Source organism: Trichoplusia ni, unplaced genomic scaffold (genome assembly GCF_003590095.1).
Source record: "Trichoplusia ni isolate ovarian cell line Hi5 unplaced genomic scaffold, tn1 tig00002171, whole genome shotgun sequence".
In the NCBI taxonomy this organism is placed as follows: domain Eukaryota; kingdom Metazoa; phylum Arthropoda; class Insecta; order Lepidoptera; family Noctuidae; genus Trichoplusia; species Trichoplusia ni.
In genome coordinates, this window is record NW_020800213.1 from 18977 (window position 1) to 35233 (window position 16257).

At 36.7% G+C, this 16257-nt stretch overlaps 1 protein-coding gene across 1 annotated transcript; it reads right to left on the minus strand.

Annotated features, from left to right (window-relative positions):
- Window positions 1–1109: 1109 nt before the first annotated feature.
- On the minus strand, window positions 1110–15455 carry LOC113507471 (pyruvate dehydrogenase (acetyl-transferring) kinase, mitochondrial). The gene is made up of 8 exons (XM_026890322.1): window positions 15375–15455; window positions 9913–10062; window positions 8570–8754; window positions 7916–8110; window positions 7300–7466; window positions 6496–6610; window positions 6044–6153; window positions 1110–5549 (listed from the first exon to the last, which is right to left on the minus strand). The coding sequence occupies exons 2-8, from the start codon at window positions 10047–10049 to the stop codon at window positions 5373–5375; spliced, it is 1086 nt and encodes a 361-aa protein (XP_026746123.1). The 5' UTR covers window positions 10050–10062; window positions 15375–15455; the 3' UTR covers window positions 1110–5372.
- Between the last annotated feature and the right edge of the window lie 802 nt (window positions 15456–16257).

The following is a 16257-nucleotide window of genomic DNA, read 5'->3' on the forward strand; positions in this document are numbered from 1 at the left end:
GTCCAAAACTGGAACGCGAACACACGTATGAAAAAGTGACAGCTCATTTAGGTGTAACTCGGTTGAAACTGGAAGTACACGATATGTTTACGAAGAAATGAAGTATGTTGACAATTTTTTTATTTGTATAATAGACATTGTTTTAGCTTGTTCATTTAAATGTCCAAATGCTCAATAACGGAAAATGGAAAAGATAGTTCAGATTTAAATCGGATTCCAATTTTTTTACGTGATACGTATGTAGAAAATTCGATACGTTTTGTTTTTAAATTGACATAAACTAAAATAATGTATTGAAATGAAACTGCTTTTACGGATTTTATCGCGGTTTAATTTTAGATTTTAGTTCTCGACGTTTCGACACCTTTGCAGGTTTCATGGTCACGGGCGGACAGAGATGGCGTTCGTTTTGATTAATTTCAGTAGAGAAGATGGCTGGAAGATAGCACCTACTTGGGACCCAATAATAAATAAACTTAAGGCCAAACCCAAGAGCAGCGGCGCTGCAAGACATCAAGACACAGTGAGCTCATACTGCGTAGGTCGGACCACAAATCATTAATTAAAAATTGAAGGTAGAAGGAGCAACATCTTCTGTTAAGACGAACTCCGTCTTAGTCTGCCCGTGACCATGATACCTGCAAAGGTGTCGAAACGTCGAGAACTAAAATTAAACCGCGATAAAATCCGTAAAAGTAGTTTCATTTCAATGTCTAACATTCGCGTAAACCTAAGAAACCACTATAAAATAATGTAACTAAATAACTTATAGTAGATCTAATAGTTATTACACTTATAACGATCGCCCAATCATCTCTTAATTTTATTTACAGCAAGATACACCACCTTGGACCCTGATTAAAGTGGAGCGACACAGCTTTCACTATCTTTAGGCTGCTTACATTCGTACGTTACCTATTGAATGGTAAATTACCTATAGGGCCTGGAGGAACTGAATGCACTAACAGGACTTTTTTAATTTATTGAGGAAGTGCAATGTCGTCAATTAGTCAACAATTTAAATGTGGAAATAAAAGGGGCTTCTTTTGATGAGCTAACTTAAACTCAAAGTGAATAATAAGGTTAGGTAGGTCAAATAAATACACCAATTCTATTTAATCATTAATTTTTATTTTTGTAAAATTAAATATTTTCTTCATCACTAAATTTCATCTCTACTCAATATTTAATCACTATATTTAAATTATACAATATTCATTTTGGAATAAACTTACACAACGAAGATTAAAATGCAAATGAGTAATTATATTGGTCTGATTACCAGCAGGTACATGAAAAATGTGTACATACGTTGAGTAAGGCAAATTTACTTGAAACACTACTTATACGAGAAAAACATTGAATAAATTGAATCCATATTAATCAAGGCGTATTCACTTTCTTCAGCTATCAAATCAAACAATTTTTATTACTGTCATCGCAATAACGTATCTGCAGTCAATTACAATTTCCTAACAGATCAAAAAATGTTGGTCGTCTACTAAACTTAGTCGAAAACCAACATTAAATAACCCCTCCTCAATGAATAAAGTTTGATTTGACAACCACAGTAGTCAAAAAGCCCGCTAAAATATTTACAAAAAAAAAACCCAGAAGTTGTAGAAAAACTTAAGAGTATACTATATTATTTGCAGTTTACAAAAATATATCTATGAAAATTATGACGTTTCCAAGTACATTAAACATCCTATATTATCTAATTAAAAGAAATACTACACTAGTATGGGTGGTACACTTCACTGTATCGGTGACCCTTTACTTACAATCGTCTATTATTATGATACTGATTTTAAACTTAATCTTCCAGTACGGATTTTAGTCAATTTGTCAATTTTGATATTTTCTTATATTGGTTGTAGGCCCCCGAAGCAGTGTAGCATAACACCCGTTAAACCCATTTTGCTACGGCAAAATATAGTTTGACACATACAAAATGCATTTCAGACAGTTCGCATATCACGTATCCCAAACGAGATTGTCAAAGAAATAATCTTTAAATACAAAAATATCTGAAACCATAACTATCAACAATTGTTTTATTAACTACATTAATAACAATAAGAAAAGTATTAAAGTCATTCAACAGCAAAACTTTAACAATTTTCAAAAAAAATAAATCGGAAACAGTAGCTTACATTAATATTATTTAAAACTCACTTTGTATTTATTGCAATTTTCGTTGATTTAGTATTTCTATTAAAATTACGTTAATCACACATGCTTGTGCCAAGACGGCTTCCATTCAAACGAACAGTATTGATGAGAGATTATGATATACATTTGAAGTAGTTTCGATAATATTGTACTTGATAGCGGTGCAAGCTACGACACATTCACTAAACCTACTCTGTGGTAGCACAGAGACCGTGTATACATCGCCTTGTATGTGTATATGAAAAACTCTTCTTGTTACACTCACGCTATATTTAAGAAACATATACTATACTGATCGCTATTATAAAACGCTGATTTGGTTTCCTGGCATTATAAATGATGATAAACACTAAAAAGATTTAAGCGTCTAGTTATTAAATTGCAATTGGTGTCTATTTAAAAATATTAAACTTGTGGACCATCTTTATTGTTCTTAGTAAATATGGTTATTTTTTTACACGCTTAATTAATTCTTTCGGATTACCAGTCCATCATTTTATAATAGAAGTCAGTGCAAACACACTGTCATTATCACTTTTATTTATTACCAAATGGTAATTTTATTTTCACATTCAAATATTTATTTAAACCTACTGTATACTACTGTGTATAGTATACTATTTAAATAAAGTTTAGAAGTAGCCCACTTTCGTCCAATTAAAAATAATTATAACAATTTATAATTACTATTTCTTTCCAAACAATTTTAATGTAAATCTTTGAAGCACAATAGTTTGTATATCCGACTATTCAATTCAATTTTTTTTTCAATTATTGGTGTGACAAAACAATTAATATTGTAATAGTGTCTATATTGGAGTGATATACAAAATTGTACATGATCACAAATACATAGTTATTTAATGGATGTTGTTTTTTTATTTATAAATATACAATATTCCATAAATAAATAAACACATCATGAATGGTAAATTACTTTAAAGTTAAAACAGTAATATGAAAAAGCGGGAAATTCATCTGTCACTTCATCTGTCAAAAACAATTTCTTTTTTAAACAAAAAATATTTGTGCAAAAAGAAAATGGTCGTAGAAATTATTTATAACTAAAAGTATAAACTCCCTCACAGTCATACTGCCTTATGCCTAATTTATTCTAACCTATGATATTTTGTCTAATCCTAAGATATTAGTAGAGTAGTTTTAATATCTGTACCTGAACATTTATTTTATCATTTTGTTTCAATCCCCCTTATTTATTATGTAGGAAAACTCAAATTTTATACGAAATTTATTTTATATGTTTGTGATTGCAGTCAGAATGTCCATGTCGCAAAGTTCAGAAAAAAATATATGGATTCCTATTTTTTTCATTCGTTAAACCTATTTGGTTTTATGTCCTTGATACTGGCATGTTTGTGTCCGTCACGTTTCTTCTTGAAGAAAAATAAAACTATAATATTTGTCAACAGAAAGCAGACATATTAATACTCCAAGAAAATCTTTTGTAAATTGAAGTTTTGTGCCCACCAACGTGATATAATGATGTATGGAACACCGAAACAGTCAAGAAAAACGTCATTGGAACAGCTTGGAATCATCGTAGCGGCCAAAACTTGAGGCAATATTAAGGTAAATAGCAATATTTAATAAAACATTCTGTCTCATTCAGAGCCAGAGAGTGTGGCGATATTTACTCCTGCCTCAGAAAGCACGAAAAGCCTTAGATTCCAATACTCCTTGCCATAGTTATTAACATTTCTTATTACTACTTGCAGGTCAGAAAAGATCCAAGTTTTGTGATGAAGGCAGATCCTAGATACTTGATGACAAAAAAACAATGTGAAGTTCAAAAACATATTTTTTATAATTTTGGTTCATAGATATTATGCCAGAGATGTAGAGATACTACTTTTAATCTAAGTAATAAAATGTATAATTGATTGTTTCCTCAGAATGTGACAAAGTCTTGTCTCAGTATGATTCTCAGCATTAGTAGAATAATGTTGTCTGCCTAGCCATGTACTGTGTGGTAATTACGTTGAGAATAAACGATGTTTTGCGATCTTATCTGTAATTAAATTACCTTTGCGATGTCGACTATTCTGATCACCTGCCTACCAACACTTTTCAAGAATTTCCGTATAATTCACAGCCAAATAAAATAATGGGATAATATTAACTGTCAGTTCATTAAATTACTATTGGTCAATTAGTTGTAGTTTCAGTTGTGATGAAACAAAATGATAGAATAACAGCCGAGCTCTTATTATCAGTTCCTTTGCGAGCCCCGAAAAACAAATAATTAAGCCGAGTATCACATACAAAAATATACTAAAATTGTACACCATCATTTATAAATGGCGATTTTATTAAATAATAATTTTAAAACAGCCTGTATAGTGCTTTTTATTTCATGATTTCTCGATTGAAATTTTTTTATTTATAATATTATTATACATGATTCGAAGTCATTTCGAAATACAACAAATTCGTATTCGAGCAATAATTTTTATTTTTAAAAAGTTTTTTGACAGCAGCAGCCATCTTTATTTTTTTATTCTTAATAAAAAGCACTGGTGACAAACCACTCCTATTAAACCTCTTTTTATAATGAATATATTAAGTGTATTTAGATCCCAAGCCTAGGTATAGGTAGTTCACGACTTGAAAGGGTAAACATTGCTACTTTTTTCATTAGATCTCGAGTTATGAGGGTAGCTTTCAAAGTTTTGAAGTTATCATAAGGCTATATACGCACATCTTCAGAAAAATCCTCCATACAAAGTTACACAGATTAGTTTATAGACAAGCCTTTATTGCCTCAAAAAAAAAACTATCAAATAAATATTTTCTTTACATCAACATCTGATATATAAAAACACTTATATAAAATAAGGATAAAAACGTTCTAGATTGTTCCATCAGGCTTACAAAGCCTAGTTATGTAGACAGGACTGTTCAAAACCAATGTATAGTTACCCGCACGGAGAGCACGGAGTTACCGGCGGGGAGGTCTCAAGTGCAGTGATTGTCCCGCAGCGCATCGCGTCATAGCCGACATGAGGGATGAGTCGAAATTCGTTGTTTGCTGCAGTTGCATGCACCTCAAGACGACGAGTACGCACAATTGATAGTCGTTTTATTTCTCGATGCGGAAAGCGATGCCCAGTCTTCCGCCGAGCGCTGGAGATCCGTGCCGGTCCCTCCGCAAGTCCCCCATACCTACCCGCGGCCCCCTACAGGCTGTGCTGGTGCGTGCTGAGCGGCGACACCTTGTCCCGGGCGCGGCAGTGCGAGCTGCTGGCCGTGTTGAGCGAGCCCGACCAGTCGCCCAGCTGCGACACCGGCTTGTAGAACTTCGTGGATGTGCGGTTGAACACCGGCAGGAGCTCGTTGGCTTCGTTCGAGAGGGCCTGTGGAGGTACGAGGTTGGATGTTAGTTTCAAACAGTTATGATATGGTTTAAAACTATGTATATATTTATCGCAACGAATGTTACATTATTTTAAAGTAGTTGCAAAACAATATCTTTGAAAGATATTTGAATTAATTTTTTGCTGAGTATGGTTTAGATAAGTGTAATTGCAATTTAAATTCAATACTAGCTTAGAAATTGCAACAAAAACTTTAGTATTAATGGGGTTTATTATCGTAGCCACACTTTGTAGCATTGTCTCACTTCTACAACACTTCAACAGTTGAGAGAAATAAGTATATATTTCCGAGCTTATTCGCCAAAATTTTGCTACAGATAAAAATGTATGACAGAAAATTTTCGTACAATTTCTTTGTTTGCACAAATAAACAAAATGAGTTTTTCTGCCAATAGGAGTACACAGTAAAGTCCTCTGTCTTCAACGTATTGGTTATGATGCATGGTACAGTTCCTGATGATGGAGTGCCTCACCTTGAGATAGATGACGGCGTCGGTCCCGTACCCCTCGCAGGACATGAGCAGCAGGTCCCCGTGGAAGTAGCGCGCGTAAAGCCGCGAGATCGGCAGCCCGTAGCCGTAACCTAACGGAAATACATATATAGAAGGATGTGGAAGAAGAAAATGTCGATTCTTGTATTGGGTTCTTGAAATCAAATCATTTTTCTCAAAGGTGTACATTTTTCTTGAACTGTAAAATTTTATTGAGACATTGAGAGCACTGACCAAATTTTATCCTTAACAAGGTATAAACCTGTGTTTCAGACAAAAGTTTGAATTCTCCTAGCGTCTGTGTTTGAATATTCTAATACTTGGGGTAATGTGGTTTTATGTTTGGAGACATGTGATCTTAGCATAGTAAGATGGTTGTTAGCAATGTCTTAGTACTTTTCTTTATAAAGTTATGTTTAGCTGTCAATAGTTACCTGCGAGCGGCACGGTGTGCGCGTCGGAGCGCGAGGGCTGCGGCGCCGTGCTGTACATGTACTTGAACAGCAGGTCCGACACGCTGCGCGGGATGCCGCCGCCCAGGTCCGACAGCTGCCACACGAGGGGAGGGTATTAACACGAGGAGAGTGGAATACATCCAATATATGAGTAACTAATGGTTATGTGACCGAAAGAAGCTCATTTTTCATCATAAAAAGGTTCACAATTCTAAATAATTATTAAAGTATATATGAAAGACATCTTCTTTTGTCTTCTTAAACAACTTTTTCTCATCTCCCACTCTATGGAAATTACCTCTTTTTTGTTTCACGAACATTGAAGTCACATGCACAGGATTTAGATCAAGCATTGGTGGATCACAAAAATGCTTTTCCTACGTGGAGATCGAACCCACGAAACAACAGTGCTAAGTTGGTTTCGCGTGACGACCTTAACCAAGTGGTACAACAGGTCATCACGCGAAAAAAGCTAAAGCTAAGTAGCTATCCGTCTAGTCATCACTCAGTTACCTATAGAAAAGGATCCCCCCACCACAAACTGGTATTTCAATCATAAGTCAAAATCAAAAACAAAAGTATTCATTTCAAATAGGCCGTTTTTCAGGCACTTTTAAAACGACTCTAATTTCACGGTTTCAAACCGCCATGACATGTCATGGAGAAGAGCCGGCAAGAGACTCCAAAGCAAAGGTGTCGAAACGTCGGGACCTAAAATCTAAAATTAAACCGCGATAAAATCAATAAGTTACTCTTTATAGTGTGAAGTGTGTTGACCCTGACCTTGACCGAGACGTCTTCCTGGCCGCGCACCAGGTTGACGGTGATGGGCGGCGGCGCGTCCTCGTGGCACTCCATCACGGCGCGCATCGAGTTCTTGAACAACTCGAACAGCATGTGGTACAGGTGCGAGGGCACGTATACTATGGGCATCGGCTTGTCCGAGGGAACTGTGGAGAGGAACAGGCTAACATTGGTCTGTGGGATAGGATTCGTAGATAATTTACTGGCCTGGCTTAAACATAGATAGGTGTTGAAATGTAGACTTTAAAAGACTAATTAAGACTAGTATCATATGATAGTAGTGTAAAAAATTACAATTTTAAATTAATTCAGAACATTTTTTGTCAATGCCAAAATCTTTTATTATATATATAGACTGTTTTAGATCCCACTACTGGGCAAAGGCCTTCCACTCAGACTTCTCTGTTGTGATTTCTGGCCACGAAATCTTACTATTCTGAAATTGACCACCAAAATTAATCAGGTTACTATGATCTTATTTGCCCATTCTTATCAAGTTACAAGGATCCGGAATAATGCAATACTTGATAAAAAGCAGTAACTTCTGAACTACTCCTAGATACTCATGAAGAGTTAAACATCTACATGGTCTCACCTCCATCCTGCAGCAGTCTGAGCTCGGGCGACGCCAGGTAGTACCTGTCGCAGAGGAACCTGGCGTTCTCGTAGGCGTCGCGCACGACGGCGGCCACGTCGCACGCCGGGTCGATGGAGCCGATGTGTCGCCCGCCGCCGCCCACGCCGGCCACTGACGCCTGCCGGGGACCCAGCTCGTCGCCGAACAGGAGGGCTACGGGAGGGAAACGTAGGCCTTATGTTTTAATCTGTTCGCACTGCTTGTATGGGGAAAATGGTCTGTTACCTTTTGGACTGACTGAATTAATGTCATACGAGGTTTTTGGGAGATGGTTTTTATTTATTTAGCTTTTTGTGAACTTCAGAAATATTGAGTGGTAGAGATTTTTAAAACATCTATAAACAGACCCCTTTCATGTATTAAATGCCATTTGTCTTCAGAAAAGTAGTAGTCTCTTTGCAAAGGAAAACATACCATACTAATTTTGGTTCAGCTAATGGGACAAAAATTTTATTTCAAAAAAATATAAAAACAAAGCCAACTATACATATTTATATTCAGATATAATATTTTAAATATGCTTCAGGATCTAGTCTCAAAAACATTCCAATCCCTTTAAGTAACATTCATCTCCTTCCAAACCAAACAAAAAATAGTTTTGTGTTAACTCACTATGCTGATTGATCAGCATCCTGATAGATATCCGGCTCATGTAGAACCTGTCGAGGAAGTACTGTATGGAGTTCTCAGTGCCAGGGTCCACCTCGTGCGACTCCTTCAGCTCCAGCACGCCCTGAGCCATCGTCTGCACGACGTCCGCGTGCCGGTTGCGGATGTGGACCAGGCGCTCGCAGAAACTGACAGAGATGGAGATAGTGTGTTAGGTTGGGGTGTAGGTTGTGGAAGAGAGATAGATAGATAGATAGTCGCTTTGTAATACAGCTAAGAGTATCAGTCCCCTGCAAGATAGGAAATCTTATCGACTTAACTGCGGAATATTAATATATTAAAAAAAACTCTGAAAACCAAAAAATTTTAAGTCAAAATCGGTCCATCCGTTTTTATAGTTGTAAATTGCAGTGTCATCGGGTTTGAAGCTACCCTGAAAATTTCAGCCTACTAGCTTACGGGAAGTACCTCAAAATTGAGTTGCAAAAATCCAACCGGATCGATAAACAAACAAACAGGAAAAGTGAGTGCACAAAACGTGGGAAAAAAGGGAAGGTCTTAAATTCTTTTGGCAGAGTAAGACTGTACTTTGGATTTTGGTCTGGGCTGTGTCGAAGGGAAACTACTGTGTGACATTCCAGTGCTGGCGTGATGACCTATGCCCCTCGGGGATATAGTATTAAATCATCACTTGTCTAATATAAACTGCGTATGAAATAGTTAACAAGTACCAAAAATGGTGACATTTATAATTAGTCGGGCTCGTGTCGTCAACTTGCCAACACGAGGTGGGAGCTTCCTTGATAACCAGCCAATATGTAACTATGCCCAGTACGGGAATCCATTTTACGCGCATTTTGCATGGATATTGGTCTTAAAATAACATAGCAAGAAATTCCAAAATAATTACTGTAATGTATTTAAGGTACAGATTTTATGCAGGTTATATGCATCATTATAGATATTATTTGACCGAAGAAGTAACCAAGAAGAACGTCCGACAGGGTCCATAATTGTTTCTTAATTCTATTTTATCTTTCCTACCTGTAATTGTACATTATGGATTGCATTAAACGATTCTGATTTGATTTGAACCTTTGTTACCACTTTACGTTTAATTGGCTCCAGCAATTTTGATAACTTTTGTTATAGAGGTGAGCAGAATCTTTCATTGACATATACTGCTACATATTACAAGTATTACCAACGTCCAAGTAGACACAATTTTGTACAATTCGTCCTTATGTATTTCTGGGTCACAAGCACGTAATAAAAGTTATTTTCTTTCTTTCTTTTCTTTCTTTACACAAGCTATACTAAGTTTGTATGTCTGTAACATTACTCACGAGCTGAGTATCGGTGGCTCCGGCTCCATCTGCTCGAACTGTATGATCTCCTCGAAGGAGCGCTCGTACCACTGGTTCACCAGCCCCACGGACGGCATGCGCAGCAGGTTCTCCGGCAGTAGCGCTATCTCCTTCATTATGTTTGCCAGCCTGTGGGTTAGAGAGGGATGCTTGTAGTTCTGGTTTACATATGTATGCTGTTTTGAATGTGGAATGGATTTCTATATAATCTCTATTGATTTAATTAAAATAAGGAAGTACATTAAGTTAGCAATAGAGAGTGGAAAAATCTAAGGGAGGCCTTTGCCCCGCAGTGAGATAGTAATAGCTAAATAAATAAATATAAAAAATATTTGTAAATTTCGTGAAGACTGCTGTTAAGAAAAAAAAATTTTTACGTCCGATTTGGGTTTCGAGAAATTTTCACAGATGACATATTTCTGCTGGTACTATAAGAATAAATACAAAAAAAAAATATAACAAGGTAAAGGAACGGTTTTTTCGGCCATAAATACATTGGTTACAAATACAGTCGGGAGCGGCCCACAATATTCTTTTGTTTATCTTTAGCCTGTCTGGACCCTCAGACTCGCACTTGACCGGTTATTCTTTAATAATCTGTACATAAATCTCTCGAATGTCAACATAAACATGTTTATAGTTCAGCACACGTACAACACATCACCTTGGGTTATTTGCGCATACATATTTATATTGTAACGTCCTGTCCCTGATAAGGAAGCAACAATTATCACTATTGCTAATAAAACGCGTCGTAATTATTTGTTTAAACGAATTGTTTTTGTTCAGGTATCTGTGTTTTTGCCAGAGATGTGCGAGGATGCGTAGCGAGGGATGTGTTTGTAAAGAACCAATAGTGAATAGACTCGCTTCATTCACCTCGCCTCGGTCAGCTCAGCTCTGTTGGAAACGGCTCAACAGACATCCTCGCACGACACATTTCCATTGCACATCTTTGGTGGAAAGTTGGAAATGCACTCCTGAATGAATGAAACCTCTTTTGTGGATGAGATTGTGATAGTTTTAAAGTGATGCACATTTGTTTAATATATCAAACACTAATTCCGTCCTAAAAACATTTTGGAAGTTTCTTAAATTTTATTTAGTCATTATTTTGAAAGAATATGTTATAACAATTTTCATTAATTTTCAATGAATAGTTCACATTTTAAAAGATGACAAATATATTTATCATAAAAGTACTATATATCATCCTGAGCCTGGTATTCGGTCTAGACACAAACATAATATTTACGGAACTATTGTTAGCAAACACAATACGTAATGAGTAATGTTTGTTTACCATACAAACAAACATACCATGTATATATTATGATACATACATAATTGCAAGATGGCGGCGTGCGGCTACACAGTTATAATGAGTAACTTGTTATTTTTAGTCATATTAAATAATTATGGATTCTTTTCAAACATAAATATATTCGGAATACTAAACATGATTAAATGAAATTAGCTTTTTTTTAAACCCATCGTCAGTGAAATCCCTTTAAGGATACTTAGTGTGGCGTAGTCGTAGCCGCAAAGCGAAAAATCTTCCTTACGAAAAAAAATCACAGTGCGCGTTTAGTCAAACAATAACAAATACTTTTCCGAAAACCGCATCCAAATTGCTTCAGCGAAACGCGTGATCGAACATCAATCATCATCATCGTAAATCATACATACAAGCAGGTCAAACTAAGAACCTCTTCTTTTTGAAGTCGGTTAAAAATCATCAGGATACGAATGCTTTGAGACAATATGAAAACGTTGTATAGGAAACTTTTCATTAACAAGTTCTTTTTTCCATAATTGCATCATGGAATCGTGTGATGTGGCACAAAAAACTCAATTGCTTTGACTTTATCCAGTAATTACGTTCGTTCTTATGCGAGCAACATTAGGATAGTATTATGTACCTACTCACAGTTAATCTGCTTAACAAAGTGGCTACTTTTGATGGACTCATTAATGGACTTTGATCCTATTGTTTTATTCAACACGTGTTGAATATTATTTGTCTATCTTTGTTTGTTTAATGTTACTTCGAACTTACGTATAAGCAATCGTTAGAAGGGTGATGCAACCCCACTCCCCACGACACTAGGATTAAATACCTTAAATCGAGCCGGGAAGGACAGATGGACAGACGTAATGACGGTAGATAACGAAAAGATAATAATGCAAGGTGGCTTAAACTTGGTCGGTGAATATTCCGGTAGGCCGAGGATGAAATGAGAAGACTATATTAAAAAGATATCAGAAAATGGATGGGTGCGAAGAAAGAGACCGGAGAATGACATAAACAAAGGGAAGTCTATGACTAGCAGTAGGTTATAGAAGCCTGATTATGAGGGTTTATTAGGGACAATCAATCACCAGTCGACTACTTTTCCACCCTGATTACCTACACTATGGGATTAGTGATTTTAGTCCCTGCGAGTACTCATATCTTTTTTTATTTTCCGTGTTGAAAACCCAACTCACATCGGGGGACACGGCGTGGGGATACGTTGGAGTTGCACCAGCTAAAAACTCTCCGGACTCCCTCTACCGCTTAACTTAAGTCAGAGTCACGGGATCGCTCGCGCATGCTGTACTCGACTCTGGCTGATCCTTTGGACTAATTCTTGCGACCTAGCTAAATTACCATTCAGAGGATTTCTTTTCAACCACGCGTAATATCCCTTTCGTCAACAACACCTGTCTAACTAAACGAACAGCTATGAACTTTAGCGGTAACCACTTAAAAACTACAGTTATCGGGTATTAGCAACAAGCGTGGCCTCGCGTACGAAGGGCGACATTACTAGTTATTACGCAGTAAGAATCCATCAAAACAAACACATTTCGAATTAGCAATAGCAATAAAAGTGTGATTTTATCGTTATCAACAGTTGGTAATGTTGGTATGTTGCAAGTTAGTGTTCCTGACCTTGATCGCGGTGTAAACAATGTGTCAACTTAGGTTGGTGATATGGTGATGAGCGGGAGCGATTATTATTTATATCAGAGTTTATTACCACTTCCTAAAGGACTATTGTTGTTTCTATAACTGCATTACATAACAAAGACCTCTACATGTTCAAATGTAAGATAATATGCTAGGTTCATTAAGAGAGGCAAGTTTGGAGAGATACCACACCCACATGCTTAAAAGTTTTAGGAATATAGCAGTGACTGTGGAGTAAACAATTAACATGAGGCTTAACACACTAACATGGCTGCTGTTTCAAACATGTCATATATGTTAGATGCCACTGATGATGATGATGATGACGATAACCCTCGAAGGCAATATTTTTGACATCGAAAACCAAACAATCTTTATCAGAACAATAGCAGATCTCCACAAGTGCGCACGCGCACGCCACGCGCTGTCATCCGCGCACACAACGTGTGACGCATGTTGACAGCCTGTCTCAAGGATCCATCAGTGCTTGTACTATGAGATCAAATGAGCGCTAATTTGATGCAGGAGGTTTAAGACAAACCATAACTGGATGTCGTGGTGACCTTGTGGTTCTATGTACGGATTTGTATATGTGAAGCGCAGGTTCGAGCCAAAAGCAGGTGAAATAACTACATATATGACTTGTTTAAATTTGTATGTTATTTCTTAAAAAAACTGCTGACAAATGATCATATCTTTTCAACCGCGACTACTTAAGTATGTCGGACTTTTCTATTTGAAAGTATGTCCAAAAACCATCCTGACTGAAATAAACCCTCACAATTAAAGCAAAAAAAAAACTGTTGTGCCTGTGAAAAAAGACGCAAATTTATGCAGTGTATGGATATATGAAGGTATGCATTCGTGGATCACACAAATGCTAGTCCTACGCGGGATCGAACCCGCAACACGAAGCGCACAGTGGGTTTGGCATGGTGACCTCAGCAACTCGACTATCCGTGCAGTCAACAACAGCAGGCTCTACCATAACGAATACTTATTACTTGTGCCAGAATCTTCGTTACTCCGTCAAGTTTATCTATAAGATCTATTGATTAGCTATCTTATTATGCGTCAGATATGAATATGGGACAAGGTCCATCTTGCTCGTACATTGAGGAAGCTGATTTCAATTTACGGAATCGATAAATCAATCGTTGTAATCTTCATTGTTTTCTATTTTAGATAGAACTTGCGCCTTTCTGGTATTGGATGATTGGAGATCTAGGTTTTCAGGATTTTAAAGTTTTATGGCATGGCGTGATAACATATTATATTTTTTAGCGTACCTTCTGCTAGCATCTGCTATTTGACTAACGTTATATTTAACAAGATTGCAAAATAACAACTTTTAAGTTTACGTGACCCGTTCCGAAAAGGGAAAAATGTATTACATGATTCGTGACAGCTGGACAGATTAAATAAATACAGATGATGCATTTCTGTCGAAATGATAACAACAAATAATATAATCGAGTTCCGTAGCGCGGTGGGCATGGTCATCAATTTAATGGGTGGGATTTTTTATTTGCTTTACTTAAGCCCATATGTAAAGGCTGCGGGTCCCGTAAATATTTACGCAACTCTCCGGGTCGCGAGTCCGAAATACGTAATTGACGGTCTTTTTTAGTCATTACCAATTGCTGCTACCGTCTACTACTTTATTAGCATCTCATCTTCTATTTGCACGGATAGCCAACTGGTAGAGGAGGACCCTCGCAGCGCAAGGATTTAATTCCTTAGTGCAGGAGTCGTTTTATAAAAAAAAATACATTGTTACCACTTATGGCGCAGTGAAGTAAATATAATAGCACTCAATAAAAGTATCATCCTAGTCTTATTCTTTGTTAGCGGCATCAGTAGCTCGGGATTACACTAAGCCGTATATCATAAACAATACACTTGAAGATGATAAAACTAAATGCAATTTAAACATTTGTTTTTATCTAGACAAAGAAAGACTGGGTTGATAATCACGTGATCAATGCCTGTACCTTAAGCTACTAAAACAAAGGATCTTGACAACGATAAATCGCATTAAAAAAAAACATCATTAAAATGAATGGAAAACTTCAAATATGGTGACTTCAACTTGTCAGGTCAATAATAAGGGAAGATAAATTTCGTTAGCTATTGGAGAAATACAACTTGTATATAGGCTGCGAACTGTTGTTTTGGTGGAAACGAAACAGCAAGACTCATCACGTAGCTGCATCTTGCTTCCACAACTGCCAAAGTTCCACCACCACTTAAAAATGTGGAATAGAGATACCGCCTCTACGAAGGGTAGTGTTGTCTCGCTTTAAGAAACAGTGGGAGTTCTCCAAATGGCTAATTTGTTACCACTATCTATTACGCATTATAATCGCAGTTATGGATGAGAAAGTAAGCAAAGGTACAGTAATTATTCAAGCTTCTAAATTTTTTATTATGATACAGCATATATAATAATAAGTTTTCGTGCTCAGATTTCAATAATTCTCACCTGACAGGCAGTTCCTTCCTCAAGAAGAGATATGATTTCCTTTCGCACGCATTCAAACCTGGAATGAAGAGAAAACGATATTAATAACGTTGCAGACAAGGTTTATAATAAATCTAACGAACAGTAAATTCGTCTCAGCATTCTTCACGAAATGAGAAAGACGGCACGGCGGCGTGACAGGAGCCAAGTCTCTTGTGTGTCGTCCTTAAATGTGAGTGTTAACTCACGAGTGGTGCATCACATACATATGTATTATAAAATACTATAAACTTTCGCAAATAAGAAGCTGAACCAGTTTAAAGCAAAGTTAGGATGGAATTGGCTTATACTGAGATTGGGGTGATAAAGTTTGTGTCGACATTTCTTCTTAGGGTAGACAGTTAGAGAATATCGACTCCAGCGACCTCATAGGGCATATATTTATGCATTTTTTAACCTTAAATATAAAAAAGCATGTATTCCGTAGAAAACAAGAAATACTAGTACAATATTATTATAGGTACAACATATTAGCGACCTTCCAATGATAAACCATGCATAATGGAAGCGTCTAGAACAATGGCAGTTGAAACTGTAATCTAAAACAGGCCACGGCTGTTAACTAGCACTTAGATCGTGAAATAGCTTCGGTGTGAGCATGTACCTTGATATCTGACATATATCATATATTATGTAAGTTGTATTGGAGGCACGACATTTCAGAGGAAACACTCATACGTATTCGTTCATGGGATACAGCCGGGGGGATTAAAGCAAAAGCCTTAGAAATTGGATCTGTTTATGTACGGAACAACAAAAATACAATAATTAAAAAGAAAAGGACTGATAACCTAAAATACTAGCTGGTTCGGAATCGATCCAGACTTTAACCCTGCAGAGCACT

Excerpts from the sequence above, each read along its gene's own strand:
- LOC113507471 (XM_026890322.1), bottom strand. The coding sequence starts at position 10,049 with ATGAAGGAGATAGCGCTACTGCCGGAGAACCTGCTGCGCATGCCGTCC. Across the intron at positions 8,755-9,912 it reads GAGCCACCGATACTCAGCTC|TTTCTGCGAGCGCCTGGTCC; the intron begins GTGAGTAATGTT and ends CATCTCTGTCAG. Across the intron at positions 7,467-7,915 it reads CAGACTGCTGCAGGATGGAG|TTCCCTCGGACAAGCCGATG; the intron begins GTGAGACCATGT and ends TCCTCTCCACAG.